The sequence below is a fragment of the Lynx rufus genome, unplaced genomic scaffold (assembly GCF_022079265.1).
Source record: "Lynx rufus isolate CCGP_SWC_20201006 ecotype Redwood Valley unplaced genomic scaffold, mLynRuf1.p SCAF_7, whole genome shotgun sequence".
In the NCBI taxonomy this organism is placed as follows: Eukaryota; Metazoa; Chordata; class Mammalia; order Carnivora; family Felidae; genus Lynx; species Lynx rufus.
This window is the reverse complement of record NW_025814889.1, coordinates 137,703,658-137,720,459: the sequence shown is the minus strand read 5'-3', so window position 1 is coordinate 137,720,459 and position 16,802 is coordinate 137,703,658. Positions and strand designations below refer to the sequence as shown.

The 16,802-nt window shown below is 37.9% G+C and overlaps 1 protein-coding gene across 2 annotated transcripts in view; it reads left to right on the top strand.

Annotated features, from left to right (window-relative positions):
* The window catches only part of SMC1B (structural maintenance of chromosomes 1B), a 75,333-nt gene that overhangs the window by 38,864 nt on the left and 19,667 nt on the right, over positions 1-16,802 (top strand). For both annotated transcript variants that reach the window (XM_047064983.1, XM_047064982.1), the window contains exons 12-15: positions 2,343-2,489; positions 9,981-10,118; positions 10,393-10,509; positions 11,900-12,006. In XM_047064983.1, the coding sequence (XP_046920939.1) occupies positions 2,343-2,489; positions 9,981-10,118; positions 10,393-10,509; positions 11,900-12,006 (509 nt within the window). The remainder of the gene's footprint in view (positions 1-2,342; positions 2,490-9,980; positions 10,119-10,392; positions 10,510-11,899; positions 12,007-16,802) is intronic.

Sequence of the window (16,802 nt, the reverse complement as noted above, 5' to 3'; positions counted from 1 at the left end):
AATATGCATTATAAATAAGTAAATAAAATACTAGCCTACAAGCACTGTAAAATCAGTATGTCTGAAACTAAATTAATGTTCTTTCTAAATCTTGATCTCCTGTATTTAATTCTTGGTACCACTATTCTAGCTAAATGAAGTTCTGGTTTTTCCCCAAGGATTTCCTCATAACCTCTACAATCCCAGTCTATTGGACCAGTCTGTTTTTCAAATAATTGCCAGAATGGTCTGTTTAAAGCTCATGTCTGATCACTTCTGTCTCCTATGTGCTACCATCCCATTCCGTGTTAATCCCCTCCGCGCCCTCCATAGACTCCCTGGTCCTTAGTCGTGTTCAGTCCCCATTTTCCCGTGAGGGCACACAAAGAGCTCCACGGTCTGCCCTGCCTGCTAGCCGTACCTCTGTGCTATTCCTTCACTGTCGCGTTACTTTCTAGGAATTCCAAACTCACGTTGCCTCTGTCTCCATCCCACCCCTGTGACACATGCACGTACACACAGTCTGTGTGTCCGTGCCCCGCTGCCTGCATTCCACCACCGCCCTTTTCTGGGCTACCTCCTACCTGTGTGTGTCAGAGACTGCAGTTGCCTGCTTAGTATCCCTTTCCCTGTTTTCCTTACTAACAGAAGCCTGATCTTCCTGCGTGACAATCTAGGGGGGGACAATTGGAAGTAAACGGCAGTCATCAGGAGTCCTGCCAGGAAAGTTTCTTAATAGAACTTTTACCTCCTTTTGTGAAACATAGACACAGTAGCTGGAGCTGTAGGATTCTCCTGGACTACCAAATGACTTTGAAACGGTCACGTGAGAGATTCAGACATACACATCACTAGTGACACATAGTGTAAACGTAAAGTAAGCTTTGTGGAGAACTTAAAAGCAGAAAAGGACAGGAGCCTATGTGGTTCCTCACCTTTCCTTCAGTGTGAATGAAATACGGTTTGGCCAGGCAGACAGAGCCCGAGCTGAAAGTGTTCCCAGAGAGGGATGCTGCCTCCATATCACTGCACATAGTTGTGAAGAAGTCAGAGGAGTCAGCAAGGTGTGTACCAGTGGGCTTCCCAAACTGCCCTCCCGCTCAGAGAGAGCTTCCCGTTAGGAGCTCAGTCTCCATGCCACTGCTGTTGCTATCCAGTGAAGATGTAACGCTTTTCCCCAGAGCCATTTCAGACCATGAGCAAACTGATCGCCAAGCCGACAGTTGGGAAGGAAAGGAGCCCCTAAAGCCTTCCAGAAAATAACAAGGCTGTCGCCCTTGAAGAGTGATCCAAATACTAAGGATAGTACAGCAATATTCTATCAGGAGTCTGGGTTTTTGTTAACTCTGGCGTCACCATAAAAACCCTGGAACGCGTACCTCTGTAATTGTGAGACAGAAATAAACTGAGTTTTCTGGTAAATATCTAGTTACGTCTAACTAGTTCCTCTGATAAGATACAATGGAAGCCTTGGCCTCTTCAGGAAGCCTTCTGCAGAGCAGCTGGGTTGGAATCCTCCAGTTTTATGCTTCGAGATTATTCTGAGTATGACTCTAGCTTCTCATCGCTTTATGTTGTAATGATATGTTTCTTTTCCCCACGAGAGTGATTTGCTGAGGGTCAGTACCATATGTCACTTCTTTGGTCACTCCGGTCCCCGGTATGGAACGTCTCAAACACAGTAGCACGCAGGGAATGTTTGTCTGAATGAAGGAATGAATGAGATTCCTATTTGTTGACTTCTTTTTTTTTTTTTTTAAGCTCACATTGCATGGTTTTAGTCTTACACAGGTGGTCTGCACCTGCTTTCACCAAATAATTAGAAACATTTGCAAAACACAGAATCATTTACTGCAGAAAGCATATGATTACTCACTGGACTATAAACTTGAAGCTATTTTGTACCTCTGACTCTGTTTAAATTTTTTTCTTCCTCCCGGTTTCATTTGCATCGGGGAGAATGTGATATGCTTGGTATCTAAGGCTGTTTTCATAATATGCCACTGGCATGTGGTAAGAAATTCTTCAAAACACAGGAATATATAATGCAAACTATTTGATACCAAATTTGCCTCTCATTATTGAATATGTTTGGAACTAATGTACAATTTACTTTGAAACTTTTTAATGGCTGCTAATCTGTTGCCTAGAATTGCTTTGGGCCTTAGCAAAACAGGACTTGTATTTGTGGTTCATTTATTGGCTAGTGTCTGTCCCTTCATAAGTTGGGTATTTTATTCATAAATTTCATTAAGTGGTTTTTCTCATCTATAAATTCCCAGCTGGAAAAATTTCCATATTATGTCCAATCTTTATCTTCCTTATGTACATCTCTCCAGGATAAAATGTTTTTAATTTTACAGACAGTAGCTCTTGATGGAACATTATTTTTAAAATCTGGGGTGATCTCTGGAGGATCAAGTGACTTAAAATACAAGGCTAGATGCTGGGATGAGAAGGAGATAAAGAACTTAAGAGACAGAAGAACCCAGCTGATCCAGGAATTAAAGGTAAGCCCATGCTGTAGACATTGTGGCATACTAAAGAGAGTAATTGTGTTTTTAAACAAATTTTTGGACTAATACAAGGACTATGCCTGCTTAAAAAAATTCAAGTAAAGCAAAATAGAATAAATTAAAATATAAAAATCTTTCTCTTACCTATCCTTACATCTCCGTGATATTTGCTAAACACAGTCTGATATATAGCCTCTGGAAATTTTCTCTGTATATGTAAGTATATATATTATTTTTCCTACTTGTTTTATGATAGACTTTTGCTACAAATAATGTTTGCAACAAGCTTTTTCATTTAATGTAATGACACAGACATGTTTTCATCTTAGCATACAGAGAATGACTTTTTTATTTTAAATGTTTATTATTTATTTTGGCGGGGAGAAAGAATGAGAGTGGGGGAGGGGCAGAGAGAGAGGGAGACACAGGATCCGAAGCAGGCTCCACGCTCCAAGCGGTCAGCACAGAGCCTGATGTGGGGCTCGAACTCACGAGATCATGACCCGAGCCGGAAGTCGGACGCTTAACCGACTGAGCCACCCAGGCTCCCGGAGAACCACTTATTTTTAATGAATCCTGCCTGGTATTTCATTATATAGATTGTGTTTATTGCATCAGTCTCCAATAATGGATGTGTTGGTTTTTGCTATTACAAATGATGCATCATTATACATTAAAAAAAATTTTTTTTAAGTTTATTTTTATTTACTTTGAGAGAGAGAGAGAGAGAGAGAGCAAGTGGAGGGGGGACTGAGAGGGAGGGAGACAGAATCCCAAGCAGGTTCCGCACTGTCAGCACAGAGCCTGATGCAAGGCTCGAACTCACGAACTGGGAGATCGTGACCTGAGACAAAGTCAAGAGTTGGACGCTTAACCAACTGAGCTACCCAGGTGCCCCTCATTACATGTTCTTTAGAGGATGAAAACCAAAGTACCTAGGAGGATAAATTCTGTAGCCACACTGCCTGAGTTTGAATCCTGGCTCTGCCACTTGCTGGCAGTATGACCTTGGGCAAGATACCTAACCCCATTGTATCTTAGTTTTCCTGCCTGTAAAATGGGGAGAACAAAAGTACCTTCCTTTTAGGGTTATTTTAAGGATTAAATCAGATAATCCAGTTAAAATACTTAAAATGGTATCTGGCATGTGTGAGTACTGTATACGTGTTTATTGTTATTCTTTAAAATACCTTTATTTGGGGGTGCCTGGATGGCTCATACAGTTAAGCATCCGACTTCAGCTCAGGGCATGATCTCACGGTCTGTGAGTTCAAGCCCCGCGTTGGGCTCTGTGCTGACGGCTCAGAGCCTGGAGCTTGCTTTGGATTCTGTGTCTCCCTCGCTCTCTGCCCCTCCCCCGCTCACGCTCTGTCTCTCTCAAAAATAAACAGTAGATAAATAAATAAAATATCTTTGTATAAATACATCTCTAAGATGAATTCCTATAAGTGGGATTTCCAGGTCTAAGGGTATGTATGTTACTAAATTCCCATCAAAAGAAAACCTATAGTAGAATGTGTATATCCCTAGAGGGCTACATTGGATATTAACAGATTTTTAATCTTTGCCAATCTGATTGGTTAAAAAAAATATCTGATTGTTTGAATATGCATTTCTTAAATTATAACTGAGGTTGAGCATTTCCTCATATATTCATTGGTTCTTTGTAATTTTTGCTATAAAGTACTTATTTCTTGTGCACATTTTTCTATTAGCTGCTTGTTATTTTATTACCTACTTTAAGAATTATTTTCGGGGCACCTGGGTGGCTCAGTCGGTTAAGCATCCGGCTTCAGCTTAGGTCATGATCTCATGGTTCGTGGGTTTGAGCCCTGTGTAGGGCTCTGCGCTGACAGCTTGGAGCCTGGAGCCTGCCTCGGATTCTGTGTGTGTGTCTCTCTTGCTCTCTGCCCCTCCCCCACTTGTGTGTGCCCTGGCTCGCTCGCTCTCAAAAATAAATAATAGAAAACATTAAAAAAAAAAAAAAAGAATTATTTGTATAAGTAAATTAATTCTTAGTCATATATGTTGTAAATATATTGTGTGACTTTTTGTTGATTTTAATGAGGTGTAATTTATATACAGTAATAGGCACCAATTTTAAGTGTGTGATTCAGTATGTTTTGACAGTTGTATGTAGTCATGTAATTGCTCCCACAATCATATTTAGAACATTTCTATCACCTTCCAGATTTCTTTATGGTTGGCCTCCTCCCCTGGACCCTGAACTGAGAGTGGGGGTAACAAAGCACCTTCACAGCACTGTTCAGAGGATTAAGTGGGTGAATAAATGTAAACTTTATAGAACACTGATCAAAGTACTCAATAAATGTGAGATATTTAAAATATCCATGAAACAATTATAAAAACTGATCATATACTTGTCCATAATAGAAATCTCAATAGTTTTTTAAAAGATCACCTTGATTATAATTAAATTAAGTTAGAAGTAACAACTAAAAAAATTTTTGTTTGCATAGAAATTAAGAAATGTACTTATAGGTAGTTTTGGAATCAAAGAAGTAATGAAAAGGCAAATCACAACATGTCTCTAAAGTGGTAAATGGGAAGTCTGTGAGACATATAAAAGCTACATCAAGAGGAAATACCTTCAGAAGAAAGATTCAATATAAGGGCATTTATTACTTTAAGAAATTAGAACAACAGCCACAAAATAAACAGAAAAAACTTATAATGTAATTTTTTAAGCTAAAAATAATTAGAGCACAAGTCAAAATAGAAAAAAAGACTAGTGAATCTAAAAGCTGTTCTTTTGAAAGGCTAAGAAATTGCAATTTTAATAAAGGGAGGAAAAATTAGAGGCAAAAATATACAGCCTGCAAATGAGAAAATTAAAATCATTTAAAGAGAATCTTAAAAGCAAATAACTATGTAATAACAAAATCAAAAATCTGAAAGAAATGGAAGATTTTCAGAAAAATATAATTAAAAATAAATATAGGGACGCCTGGGTGGCTCAATTAAGTGTCCAACTCTTGATCTCAGTTCAAATCTTGATCTCATGGTCGTGAGTTCAAACTCCACACTGAGCTCTGTTCTGGGTATGAAGCCTACTTAAAAGAAGATAGGTACGTACATACATACATACATACATACATACATACATACATACATAGACAGACTGACCAACTAGAAAAGAAGTGGGACATTTGAAAAGTTAGGCAGTGGTGCAGTCTGCTGGCCAGGCCCCATCCATAACATCTTCCTTTCTTGCTTGGCTTTATTACAGAATCATAAAAAAACTAAGACAACTTGATTTCCTAAGTTTCATTGTAGCTAGCAGTGGCCACGTGACCGTTTTAGAGCTACAGATGGAATTATTGGTATTGTCACTTGCGTTTTCTTCTTCCTTACCGGAATTCAGTCAAGAGGCCTGGGGAGGCAGCAGCCATATTGCACCAAGAGGCAGCAAGCATGAGGATAAAGCCACTGTACTAAGAAACTAAAAGTTAGATGCTGTTGTTGAGGAACTGCATCAGCCTGCATCACACTGCTTTTGTGTGAGAAAAATAAACCCACATTTTTTTTAAGCCACTGCTAGCTGGGTGACCCACCATTGAATAAACACGCCCAGAATGTAAAATAGACAGCAGCTGTGGAAGACAGTATGGTGGCTCCTTTAAACATTCAAACTAGAACCATTGTATGATCCAGTAATTCTGCTTCTGGGTATATACTCCAAGGAATTTAAAGCAGGGTCTAGAAGAGATAGTTGTACACCCGTGTTCCTAACGGTATTATTCACAACAGACAAAAAGTAGAAGCAACCCAAGTGTTCATCGCTGGATGAATGGACAAACAAATGTGTTCTGTACATTCAGTGAAATACTCATCCTTAAAAAGGGAGGAAATTCCAACACCTGCTACACAGTGGGAACCTGAGGACGTGATGCTACATGAAATAAGCCAGTCACAAAAAGACGAATACTGTAGGATTCCACGTACATGAGGCCCCTAGAGTAGTCAGATTCATACAGACAGAAAGTAGACTGCCAGGTGCCGGGGCTCGGGAGTGTGGAGAACGGACTGTTGTTCACTGAGCATAAAGTTCTTCAGTGGGCAAAAGTTTTAGTTTTACAAGATGAAAAGACTTCTGGAGAAGGGCCACACAACAACAGACATGCAACTTAGACACCACTGAACTGCACACTTGAAAATGGTAAAGATGGGGAATGTTATATGTGTTTCACCACAATTGAGACAAGGATTCTGGGCCTCGTGGGTTTCCAGGTGACTTCTAACATAATTCTAATCTTCACTAAGGCATTCTAGATTATAGAAAAGGACGGAAACTTGCCAGCTTATTTTATAAAGTTAGTATAACTTAAATTTCAAATATTATGAAGATAATACAAAAAAATAAAACTGGAAATGACTTCCGCTGTGAATATAAATGCATAATTCTCAAATTAAATATCAATATAGAGAATTCAGTAATGTAGTAACAGAAAACATAATCCATTATAATAACAAATCGAAGGCAGGAGAAAAATCCTATCATTATATGTAAAAATGTATTTGGTAAAGTTCAGCAGGTAGCTCTAATTAAAGTGCTAACTAAAAGAGTAAATGGTGGAAATGATTTAAATAAATAGCTTTTACCCAAACCTAACAGGTGTAATGGCTTAAATGGTGAAACATTAAAACCGTGTTAAAATTAGGAAGTAGACTGAGATATCTATTATCAACATTATTATATAATGTGGTCTTGGAAATTATGGTAAATATAATTAGGCACAAATGAAATTTGTATAAATCTTTGAAAAGAAAAAAACTAACTTTTTGCTGATAATAGGATTATAGTTTTGAAACTACTAGATTTAATAAGCTAATGGGAGGGCTATGTGGATAAACAAAACTCCAGTTTTTCTCTGGACTATCAAAAAACATCTGAAAGTGGGAAAAGATTCTCACAAGAGGAATAACTGTAAACCTAAAGACACAGTAACTGGGGCACCTGGGTGGCTCAGTTGGTTAAGTGTCCTACTCTCCATCTTAGCTCAGGCTGTGATCTCAGGGTTCATGGGTTCAAGTCCCACGTTGGTCTCTGCGTGAACAGCACAGAGCCTGCTTAGAGTTCTCTCTCCCTCTCTGTCTCTGCCCCTTCCCAACTTGTGCTCGCTCGCTCTCTCTCTCTCTCTCTCTCTCTGTCTCTCAAATAAATAAAGATTAAAAAAATTTTCTAGAAAATAAATCTTAATGAAAAACACAAAGAGGAAAGGCATACTATATTCTTGGGTTAGAAATCTTCTAATTAATATAAAACTAAATACAATTTTAATTAAAATATTGAGGAGGGGTGCCTGGGTGGCTCAGTTGGTTAAGCATCCGACTTCAGCTCAGGTCACGATCTCACAGGTTTGTGAGTTCGAGCCCCGCATCGGGCTCTGTGCTGACAGCTAGGAGCCTGGAGCCTACTTCAGATTCTGTGTCTCCCTTTCTCTCTGCCCCTCCCCCATTCATGCTTGCTTGCTCGCTCTCAAAAATAAACATTGAAAAAGAAATTTTAATGTTATTGAGGATTTTTTTAAACATAGAATCTCTTTTTAAACTTTTTGAAATGTTACTTATCTTAGAGAGAGGGGGGCAGAGGTGAGCAGGAGAGGGGCAGAGAGAGAGAGACACACACACAATTTGAAGCAGGCTCCAGGCTCTGAGCTGTCAGCCCAGAGCCCAATGCGGGGCTCAAATCCACAAACCACAAGATCATGACGTGAGCTGAAGTCAGACGCTTAACTATCTGAACCACCCAGGTGCCCCTTATTGAGGACTTTTTAACTTGATAAAATGACGTTCTAATTTTTACAAATGAAGAATTCCCTAAGATTAGTAAAAAAAAAAATATGTGACAAAAGTGGGGAAGGTAGAACTTCTCTTGCTGGTGTACAGAATACCACGAGAAGCCATTGCAGTCAAGCTGATGCATTATTGACATAGGGATGGACAGATTAATGAAACAGAAGAGGAATTCCAGAAATACTCCCAGTATACTGACAACTTAGTGTACAACAAAGATGATGTTTCAGTTTGGTGGGAAAAGGATAGATGATTTAGTAAATGGTATTGGCATATCTAGAGAAAGTAATGCTATGCCCCGTGTTATAACACAAAAATAAATTCCAGATTAAAAGCCTGAATGTAAAAAAGTTAAATGAGGATAAAACCCATTGTATACAGTTTTTTAAGTTTAAAATGAAGACTGGGTTCTCTGCTTATCAAAGAGTTCTTTCCAACTTGACATGAAAAAGACATGATAGAACATCTGGGGAAAGGATAAGATTAGACAGTTCATGGAAAGAAGTTGTCCATTGGCCAATAAACATGAAAAAATGCTCTGTATAGAATATAGCACTCAAGGGAATACAAAGCAAATTCAGATTACTTCATACCTATACGTAAGGCTTGGAAATATATATAAATGCTGGAGGAGAAGTAAAGAAACATGTACTCCTCCGTTATTTATGGAAAGGAGAGTTCTAGCCTTTGGGAAAGCAGCGGTAGCTGCTGTTAAACACGTGAATACATTTGACCCCTTGATCGTACCCTGAGGATCTATTGCATGGAAATGAAAACATGAACACTTAATGGTGTACATACAAGTATGTTGTTGCAGCTGCTGGCAGTGGCAGAAACCCAGCCCATCATTAAGAGAACAGTTGGATAATTTTGGTACAGGTACACTCTGGAATAATACACAGCCATTGAAAGAATTGATCTAGAGCTTTATCAATTGACTTTTGTGAGTAACTGAGAAAAACAGGAGGCAGAAACACATATGCAACATGATTCTAAACTTGTAAAACAAGTGACTCTGTGTACGCATATATTCATGTAAAGACTAGGAGGAAAATACAGAAGGACATATACTAGGAAGTTAATCTGGTTGAATAATAGGGTGGGCGAAGGAGGAAGGGGATGCGCTAAAAGCAAGGCTGATTCCATTTCAGCCGCTTACGTGCCTTGTATGGAACACACGCTTCCCATTCCTCGTTTTTCATTTCTGTTTCCTGTTCGGAAGTGCGTTAGTTTTTGAGGGTGCTTGTCGTAGGGCATCGTGGGCACTCCGGATGGCTTGTGTACTTAGTTGCCAGTCTCTTATCAGAAGAAGGGAAGATGGGGAGTGCCTGGGGGGCTCCATCGGTTAAGCGTCTGACTCTTGATTTGGGCTCAGGTCACAGTCTCACTGTTTGTGAGTTTGAGCCCTGCATCGGGCTCAGCCCTGCTGGTGTGGAGCCTGCTTGGGATTCTCTCTCTCTCCCTCTCTGTCTCTCTGCTCCCCTCTGCTGGCTCTCTCTCTCTCTTTCTCCCTCTCTCTCAAATAAATAAATTTTAAAAAGGGAAGAAGGGAAGGTGGGGTGTGGGTGTGGTTATATATAAAAATCAGTGAATTATTCCAGTGAGATCACTGGAAAATGAAAGTGCTGTTCTCTTATAAAATGTTCTCATGTTTCTCTCCCTTGTTAGGATCTAATGAAGATACTTCGCAAGGAAGCTGACTTGAAACAAATACAGACTCTAGTACAAGGAACTCATACACGACTCAAATATTCCCAGAGTGAACTAGAGATGATTAAAAAGAAGCAACTTGCTGCTTTTTACCGGGTAATATGGGCTTACATAAAACTTGGTGGAGATTAGAACCAGGACAGAGAATTTCAGGAATTATATATCTATAACACCATGTAATTTCTACACTTTATCCCATGATTGAGATTATATTTGTATGGTTGTTAATCTGGATATACAGGTGTGCCTGCAGTTACCTTATCTCATGGATTCCCTTTTTATTCCAAAAGATTCCTGTCACCTTTTTTTGCTTCACCATCTAAAGCTAAAACAGCTATTTTAAAAAGAAAATTTTCTCTTTCGTAATTAGGAACAATCTCAGCTACAGAGTGAGCTGCTGAACATTGAGTCTCAATGTACTATGTTGAGTGAAGGTGTGAAAGAACGGCAACAACGAATCGAAGAATTTCAAGAGGAGATAGACAAGGTCACGCATCGTGTATTTATGACCGATGGGCACGTCAAGTAGAGTTCTCAACCAGATAGCGGGTTTAGGGCTTCTTGCACATACACTAAAGCAGTTCGATAAATGCCTGGTTTTATTGGTCTGCCAAATGAGTTTGTGGCTTTGGAGAACCACTGCAGCACCTCTCGAGAAGTCATGACCAGTGCACACTTACTCCTGCTCTCTTCTCCTTGCCCATTGTAAAAATGAGAGCCTTTTTCTTCTCCCACTGCCCTTAACGGCAAGAAAGAAAGAACTTTTCATTCAGATTAGTTTTTAAAGTTGCTTCTTCCCTGAGTAATTATTTCTTGAACATTTATTGTATATACCAGGCACGGCGCTTGCCTCTGGGGCAACAAAGATCTGGTCATCTAGCCTCTGCTGGTAACATGACAGGAGCTTTGTGGCTCAGTTCATGCCGCTGTTGATCCTGAGGAAGTTGTCTGTCACACCATCGCTGAGTAACTTCCACTCATTGCTTTAGTTCTGCCTCGTGTCACAGGTTTTGAAACCACACTTATGTTACTTTAATTAGCTTTTTTCCAGGTTAAGTACCCCTAATGCTTTAATCATGTATGTTGACCGTGGATTTAAGACCAGCTCTGGCAGCCATCCCCTGGGCTCTCTGTTGTTTATCAACGCCCAGAACAAAGTTTAAGGTCAAAATATCGTCTGACCTCTACAGAGTACCATGGGACTCAACACATAGAACTATAACTCTCCATAGTTTTGATTATCTAGTTATGTAAATTATGACTTACCACTGCATGAATGATATCACATTCATGCTTAATTTATATTCAACTAAAACCTGAAAGTTTTTAACATGTCCTGTTTAAAACAACAACTTTCTTTTATCCTGTAATGGTATATAAATAAATGCAGGGCTTTAAAGATATTGAGGTTAAATGTTATTTTGTTGGGATTTGGCTCATTCTAGTTTTTCCAGATCTTTCTGAGTCTTAATTCAATGTTCCAGTCTTCATGGCTTCTATTGCCCAAGACTCTATAGCATTACTTACATAGAAGGAATATTTTATTTATTTATGTAGAATGTTATATTATGGTGTAGCTAACGTAAAGGAAATATTTCTGATTTTGTTAAACACTTCATAAAGCCAAAACCGTTAATAAGGCCAATTATGAGCTTTCTTATTTAGTTTTTAGAGTAAGAAATTTGAAAATAGATGGGTGTCGTTTGTGGAGTTAAAGAGAAAGAAATCACTGGCTCCTCAGAGTACAATAATGCTTTTCAGATTAGTATTTAGCCTAATACAGGAAGTTCTTGGTGGGAAGAATTTAGATTTAAGCATTGTCTATATACTTTCTAAAAATTAATTAGTAAACCAGTTGTTTTGAAATAATTTAAAAGGTTGAAGATGATATTTTCCAACACTTCTGTGAAGAAATTGGTGTGGAAAATATTCGTGAATTTGAGAAGAAACATGTTAAACAGCAACAAGAAATTGATCAAAAAAGGTATTTTTATCAGAAGATGTTAGTAAGCAACTTACACATATATAAACGTAACTATTATTTCTTAATTTAAGGGAATTGTGGCTGAACGAATCTTTATTTCAGTTCATCAAGAAATATCTAGTAAACATTCATATTCTTATAGAGATAGAATTCTTTTATTCAGTAACTTTTTTTTTAATGTTTATTTCTGACAGAGAGAGACAGAACATGAGTGGGGGAGGGGCAGAGAGAGAGGGAGACACAGAATCCGAAGCGGGCTCCAGGCTCCGAGCTGTCAGCACAGAGCCCGACACGGGGCTCGAACCCACCAACTGTGAGATCATGACCTGAGCTTAAGTCGGACGCTTAACCGACTGAGCCACCCAGGCGCCCCTATTCAGTAACGTTTTAAAGAGAGAAAGCATAAATATAAGAAATAAGAGAATGAGGATATACTTACACAAACATAGTAGTTATTAAAAGAATAATAAGGCAGTAATTTACTTATTTCTCTATAAATATCCATGTATATGGATAAAATTTGTAATTTTCAAGAAATAACATATTACCAGGATAGAAAAATCTGAGGAAGTCAGTTACCATAAGAAAGGAAAGTAAAAAAGCTTTCTGCCCATCACACCCTTCCCCAAATTCACCAGGCATGTATGGTTTCGCAAATGAATCATCCCAGCAAACTTTAAAGGCATAAGGAACTTCAACATTTAACATTTAAACGAATGTTCAATATTTAAACTTCTTCATGGTATAGAAGAGGAAGTTTTATTAAATGAACAGCTTTTTATTAAATGAACATAATATAATATTGAGTAATATTGATGCAAAAAATCCAAAAAAGGTATGTACATATACATCTCAATCATTCCTACCTGTAAATAACCAAATAAGTTTTAAAAGGAAACAGGCAGTGCAACAACAACAGCAAAATATTCCACCATTATCAGTGTAGATTTCATTCTGGAAATAAAAGGATGGTTCCGTATCAGGGATTATTGCTATAATTTGCCATATTAATGATCAAAGGGGAAAAAAATCAATCAACTCTAGAAATGATTAAGAGAACTAGACAGAATTCAGCATCCATTCTTGATTTGAAATTCTTAAAATGTGAGTAGGTATCTGTAATATGAGAAAATATACCTTATCCTAAATCAGCATTATGTTTTCATGAGTAACGTTGGAAAACACTAGAAGTATTCCTAGTAAAATTAGAAATGAGAAGAATATTCAGTATCACCGTTACCTAATGTGCTCCTAGAAATAATAGTCAATAGAGTTAGACAAGAAATATAAATAAGGCATAAACATTTGCAAAGGAGGAAACAAAACTTCCACTGTTGGCAGGTTATATGATATATATCTAGAAATTCCTAGAAAACAAATTAGAAATTGAAATTCCTAGAAAACTGTTAGAAACAAAAAAGCGTTCAGTAATGTGGCTGAATACAAATATTAATATGAAAATTTTAAATTAAAAATTAATATAAAAATTAATTTTAAAATTAGTAGCCTTTCTATATAGAAACTACCAGGGAGACAATGTGTAGGGAGAAAATATCTCAATTATGTTAGGAAAAAGGTGTAAAATACTTGGTACTTGGGAATAAAGCTACTAAATGTGAAAGTATATAAGGAAACTTTTAGGGGCACCTGGGTGGCTCAGTCAGTGTCCAAATCTTGATTTCGGCTCAGGTCATGATCTCCCAATTCGTGGGTTTGAGCCCCGCATTGGGCTCTGTGCTGGCAGTGCAGAGCCTGCTTAGGATTTTCTCTCTCCCTCTCCCTGTCTCCACTCTCTCTCTCTCTGCCCCTCACCCCTCTGAAAACTAAATAAGCTTTTTTAAAAAAAAGAAATTTAAACAAGACAGAGAAATAATAAAGTTGAATAAAAAGAAAAGGCAGGGGCACCTGGGTGGCTCAGTCAGTTAAGCGTCCGACTTCGGCTCAGGTCATGATATCACAGTTTGTGAGTTCGAGCCCCGCATTGGGCTGTGTGCTGACAGCTAGGAGCCTGGAACCTGCTTCGGATTCTGTCTCCTTCTATCTCTGCCCCTCCCCCACTGTGCTCTGTCTCTGTCTCTCAAAAATAAATTAATGGTCGGGGCGCGCCTGGGTGGCGCAGTCGGTTAAGCGTCCGACTTCAGCCAGGTCACGATCTCGTGGTCCGTGAGTTCGAGCCCCGCGTCGGGCTCTGGGCTGATGGCTCAGAGCCTGGAGCCTGTTTCCGATTCTATGTCTCCCTCTCTCTCTGCCCCTCGCCCGTTCATGCTCTGTCTCTCTCTGTCCCCAAAATAAATAAACGTTGAAAAAAAAATTATAAAAAAATAAAAAAAATAAATTAATGGAAACAAAGGAAAGAAAGAAAAAAAAGAAAGAAAAGGCATACTAGTTCTTTCATAGGAAGACTCAGTATTATAAAGAAGTTGGTTCTCCCTAATTTAAGCCATAATTTCATCTCAACACATGTATGGACAAGGTTTTAAAAAAAAAACAAAAAACAACTGGGTAAGCTGATTCTAGAGTTCACATTCAGAACTAGCTAAGAAAAAATCTGAAAAGGGTAATGAGAAAGGACTAGGACTCCCAGATTTGAAAACATGTATAAAGTTGGATTAATTAAAATCTTGAGGTACTTGCTCACAAATAGAGTCCAGATCTATAAGGGAAATTCAAGTTAATATAAAGCTGGCATTTCATATAAGTAGAGAAAAAATATACTTTTCCAGTAAATCATGTTGGGATACATGTGTTTCCAACCTGGAAAAACGTACTTGGGTCCCTATCTCATTCTTCAGACCCAGATCAATGCCAAACATTCTAGTAAATAAAATGAAGGCATAAAAATACTAGGATAAGCCATAAGAGAATTTTCAAAAATAATCTCAGATTAGAGAAGGTCTTTCAGTATGACTTAAACACCGGGAACCATAAAGGAAAGGATAAAATGCAAAGGTATAGAAATAAAGATATTTTGCATGGCAACAGTACTGTGAAGAAAATCAAGACAAATGACAATCCGGGGGAGAACATATGTACACATATATGTTTAGAAATCGTAAAGAGTGGTTCCTCTGAGAAGACTGACAAGGTGGGAGAGAGATATTTTACTTTTTGTGTATTCTTGCACCTTCTTAGTTTTGTACCACATCCATGTATTATCTATTCAAATGTGATTGTTTTGACAATAGGACTATAAATTCTAAATTTAAGGATACAATAGTGACAATGACAAGGTTGTACCGTAAGTCAGAGGACAGTCCCTTTACCCAAGGGGTGTAATCATTTTATGTTTAAAAGTAGTCAAAGTCATGCAGAAACAGGAAACACAAAAGCATTTATGATTGCGGATTATTTAAGGTCTAGACTTATACTCATCTAGATGATTGGTTTATTTTGTATTAGGTACTTCTCTTTTTTACAGTTTTATTGAGATAAAATTGACATGCATCACTGTGTTAAGTTTAAGGTGTATAGCATAATGGTCGGAGTTACATGCATTGTAAAATTGTTATCACAGTAAGTTTAGGTAACATCCATCATCTCACATAGACAAAAAAATCAAATATAATTTTTATTTTTACTTACTTGTAAAAGTTTTTTATTTCCTGTGTAGTTAACATGCAGTGTTATAGTAGTTTCAGGTATACAATATAGTCATTCAGCAGCTCTATGTGTTACACCATATGCTCATCAAGATAAGGGTACTTACCCTTAATCTTCTTTACCTATTCCACATATCTCCCACCCACCTCCCCTATGGTAACCATGTACTTGTTCTCTAGTTAAGAGTCTGTTTTTTGCTTTGCCTCTTTTCTTTTCCTTTGTTCATTTGTTTTGTATTTGTCTTTCTCTGACTGACTTATTTTGCTTAGCATAATACTCTGTAAGTAGCTCCATTCAGGTCATTGCAAATGGCAAGATTTCATTCTTTTTTATGACTAATATTCCATTGTATATACATACTGCATCTTCTCTATCCATTCCTCTGTTGATGGACACTTGGGCTGCTTTCAAAGTTTAGCTATTGTAAATCTGCTATAAACATAGGGATGCATATATTCTTTTGAATTAGTGTTTTCATATTCTTAGGGTAAATACCCAGTAGTGTGATTACTGGACTGTAGGGTAGTTCTATTTTTAACTTTTTGATGAACCTCTATTGTGTTTTCCACAGTGGCTGTACCAGTTTGCATTCCCACTAACAGTGCATGAAGGTTCCTTTTTCTACACATCCTCACCAGCACCTGTTTTTTCTTGCATTTTTTTTTTTAATTTTAGCCATTGTGATAGGTGTGAGGTGATAACTCACTGTGATTTGTATTTCCCTGATGATGAGTGATGTGGAGCATCTTTTCAAGTGTCTGTTGGCCATCTATATGTCTCCTTTGGGGAAATGTCTGTTCATGTGTTCTGTTCATTTTTAAATGGATTATTTGTTTTTTGGGTGTTTTGTTTCTTGGGTGAATGCTATAAGTTCTTTATATATTTTAGATACTACCCTTTGTCAAATATGTCATTTGCAAGTATCTTATCTTATTCTGTAGGTTGCCTTTTAGTTTTGTTGGTTGTTTCCTTTGCTGTGCAGAAGCTTTTTATTTTGATGTAGTCCCAATAGTTTATTTTTGCTTTTATTTTTCTTGCCTCAGGAGACATATCTAGAAAAAAGTTGTTCTGGCCAATGTCAGAGACATTATTGCCTGTCCTCTATTCTAGGATTTTTATGGTTTCTGGTCTCATATCTAGGTCTTTAATCCATTTTGAGGTTATTTTTGTGTATGGTGAAAGAAAGTGGCCCAGTT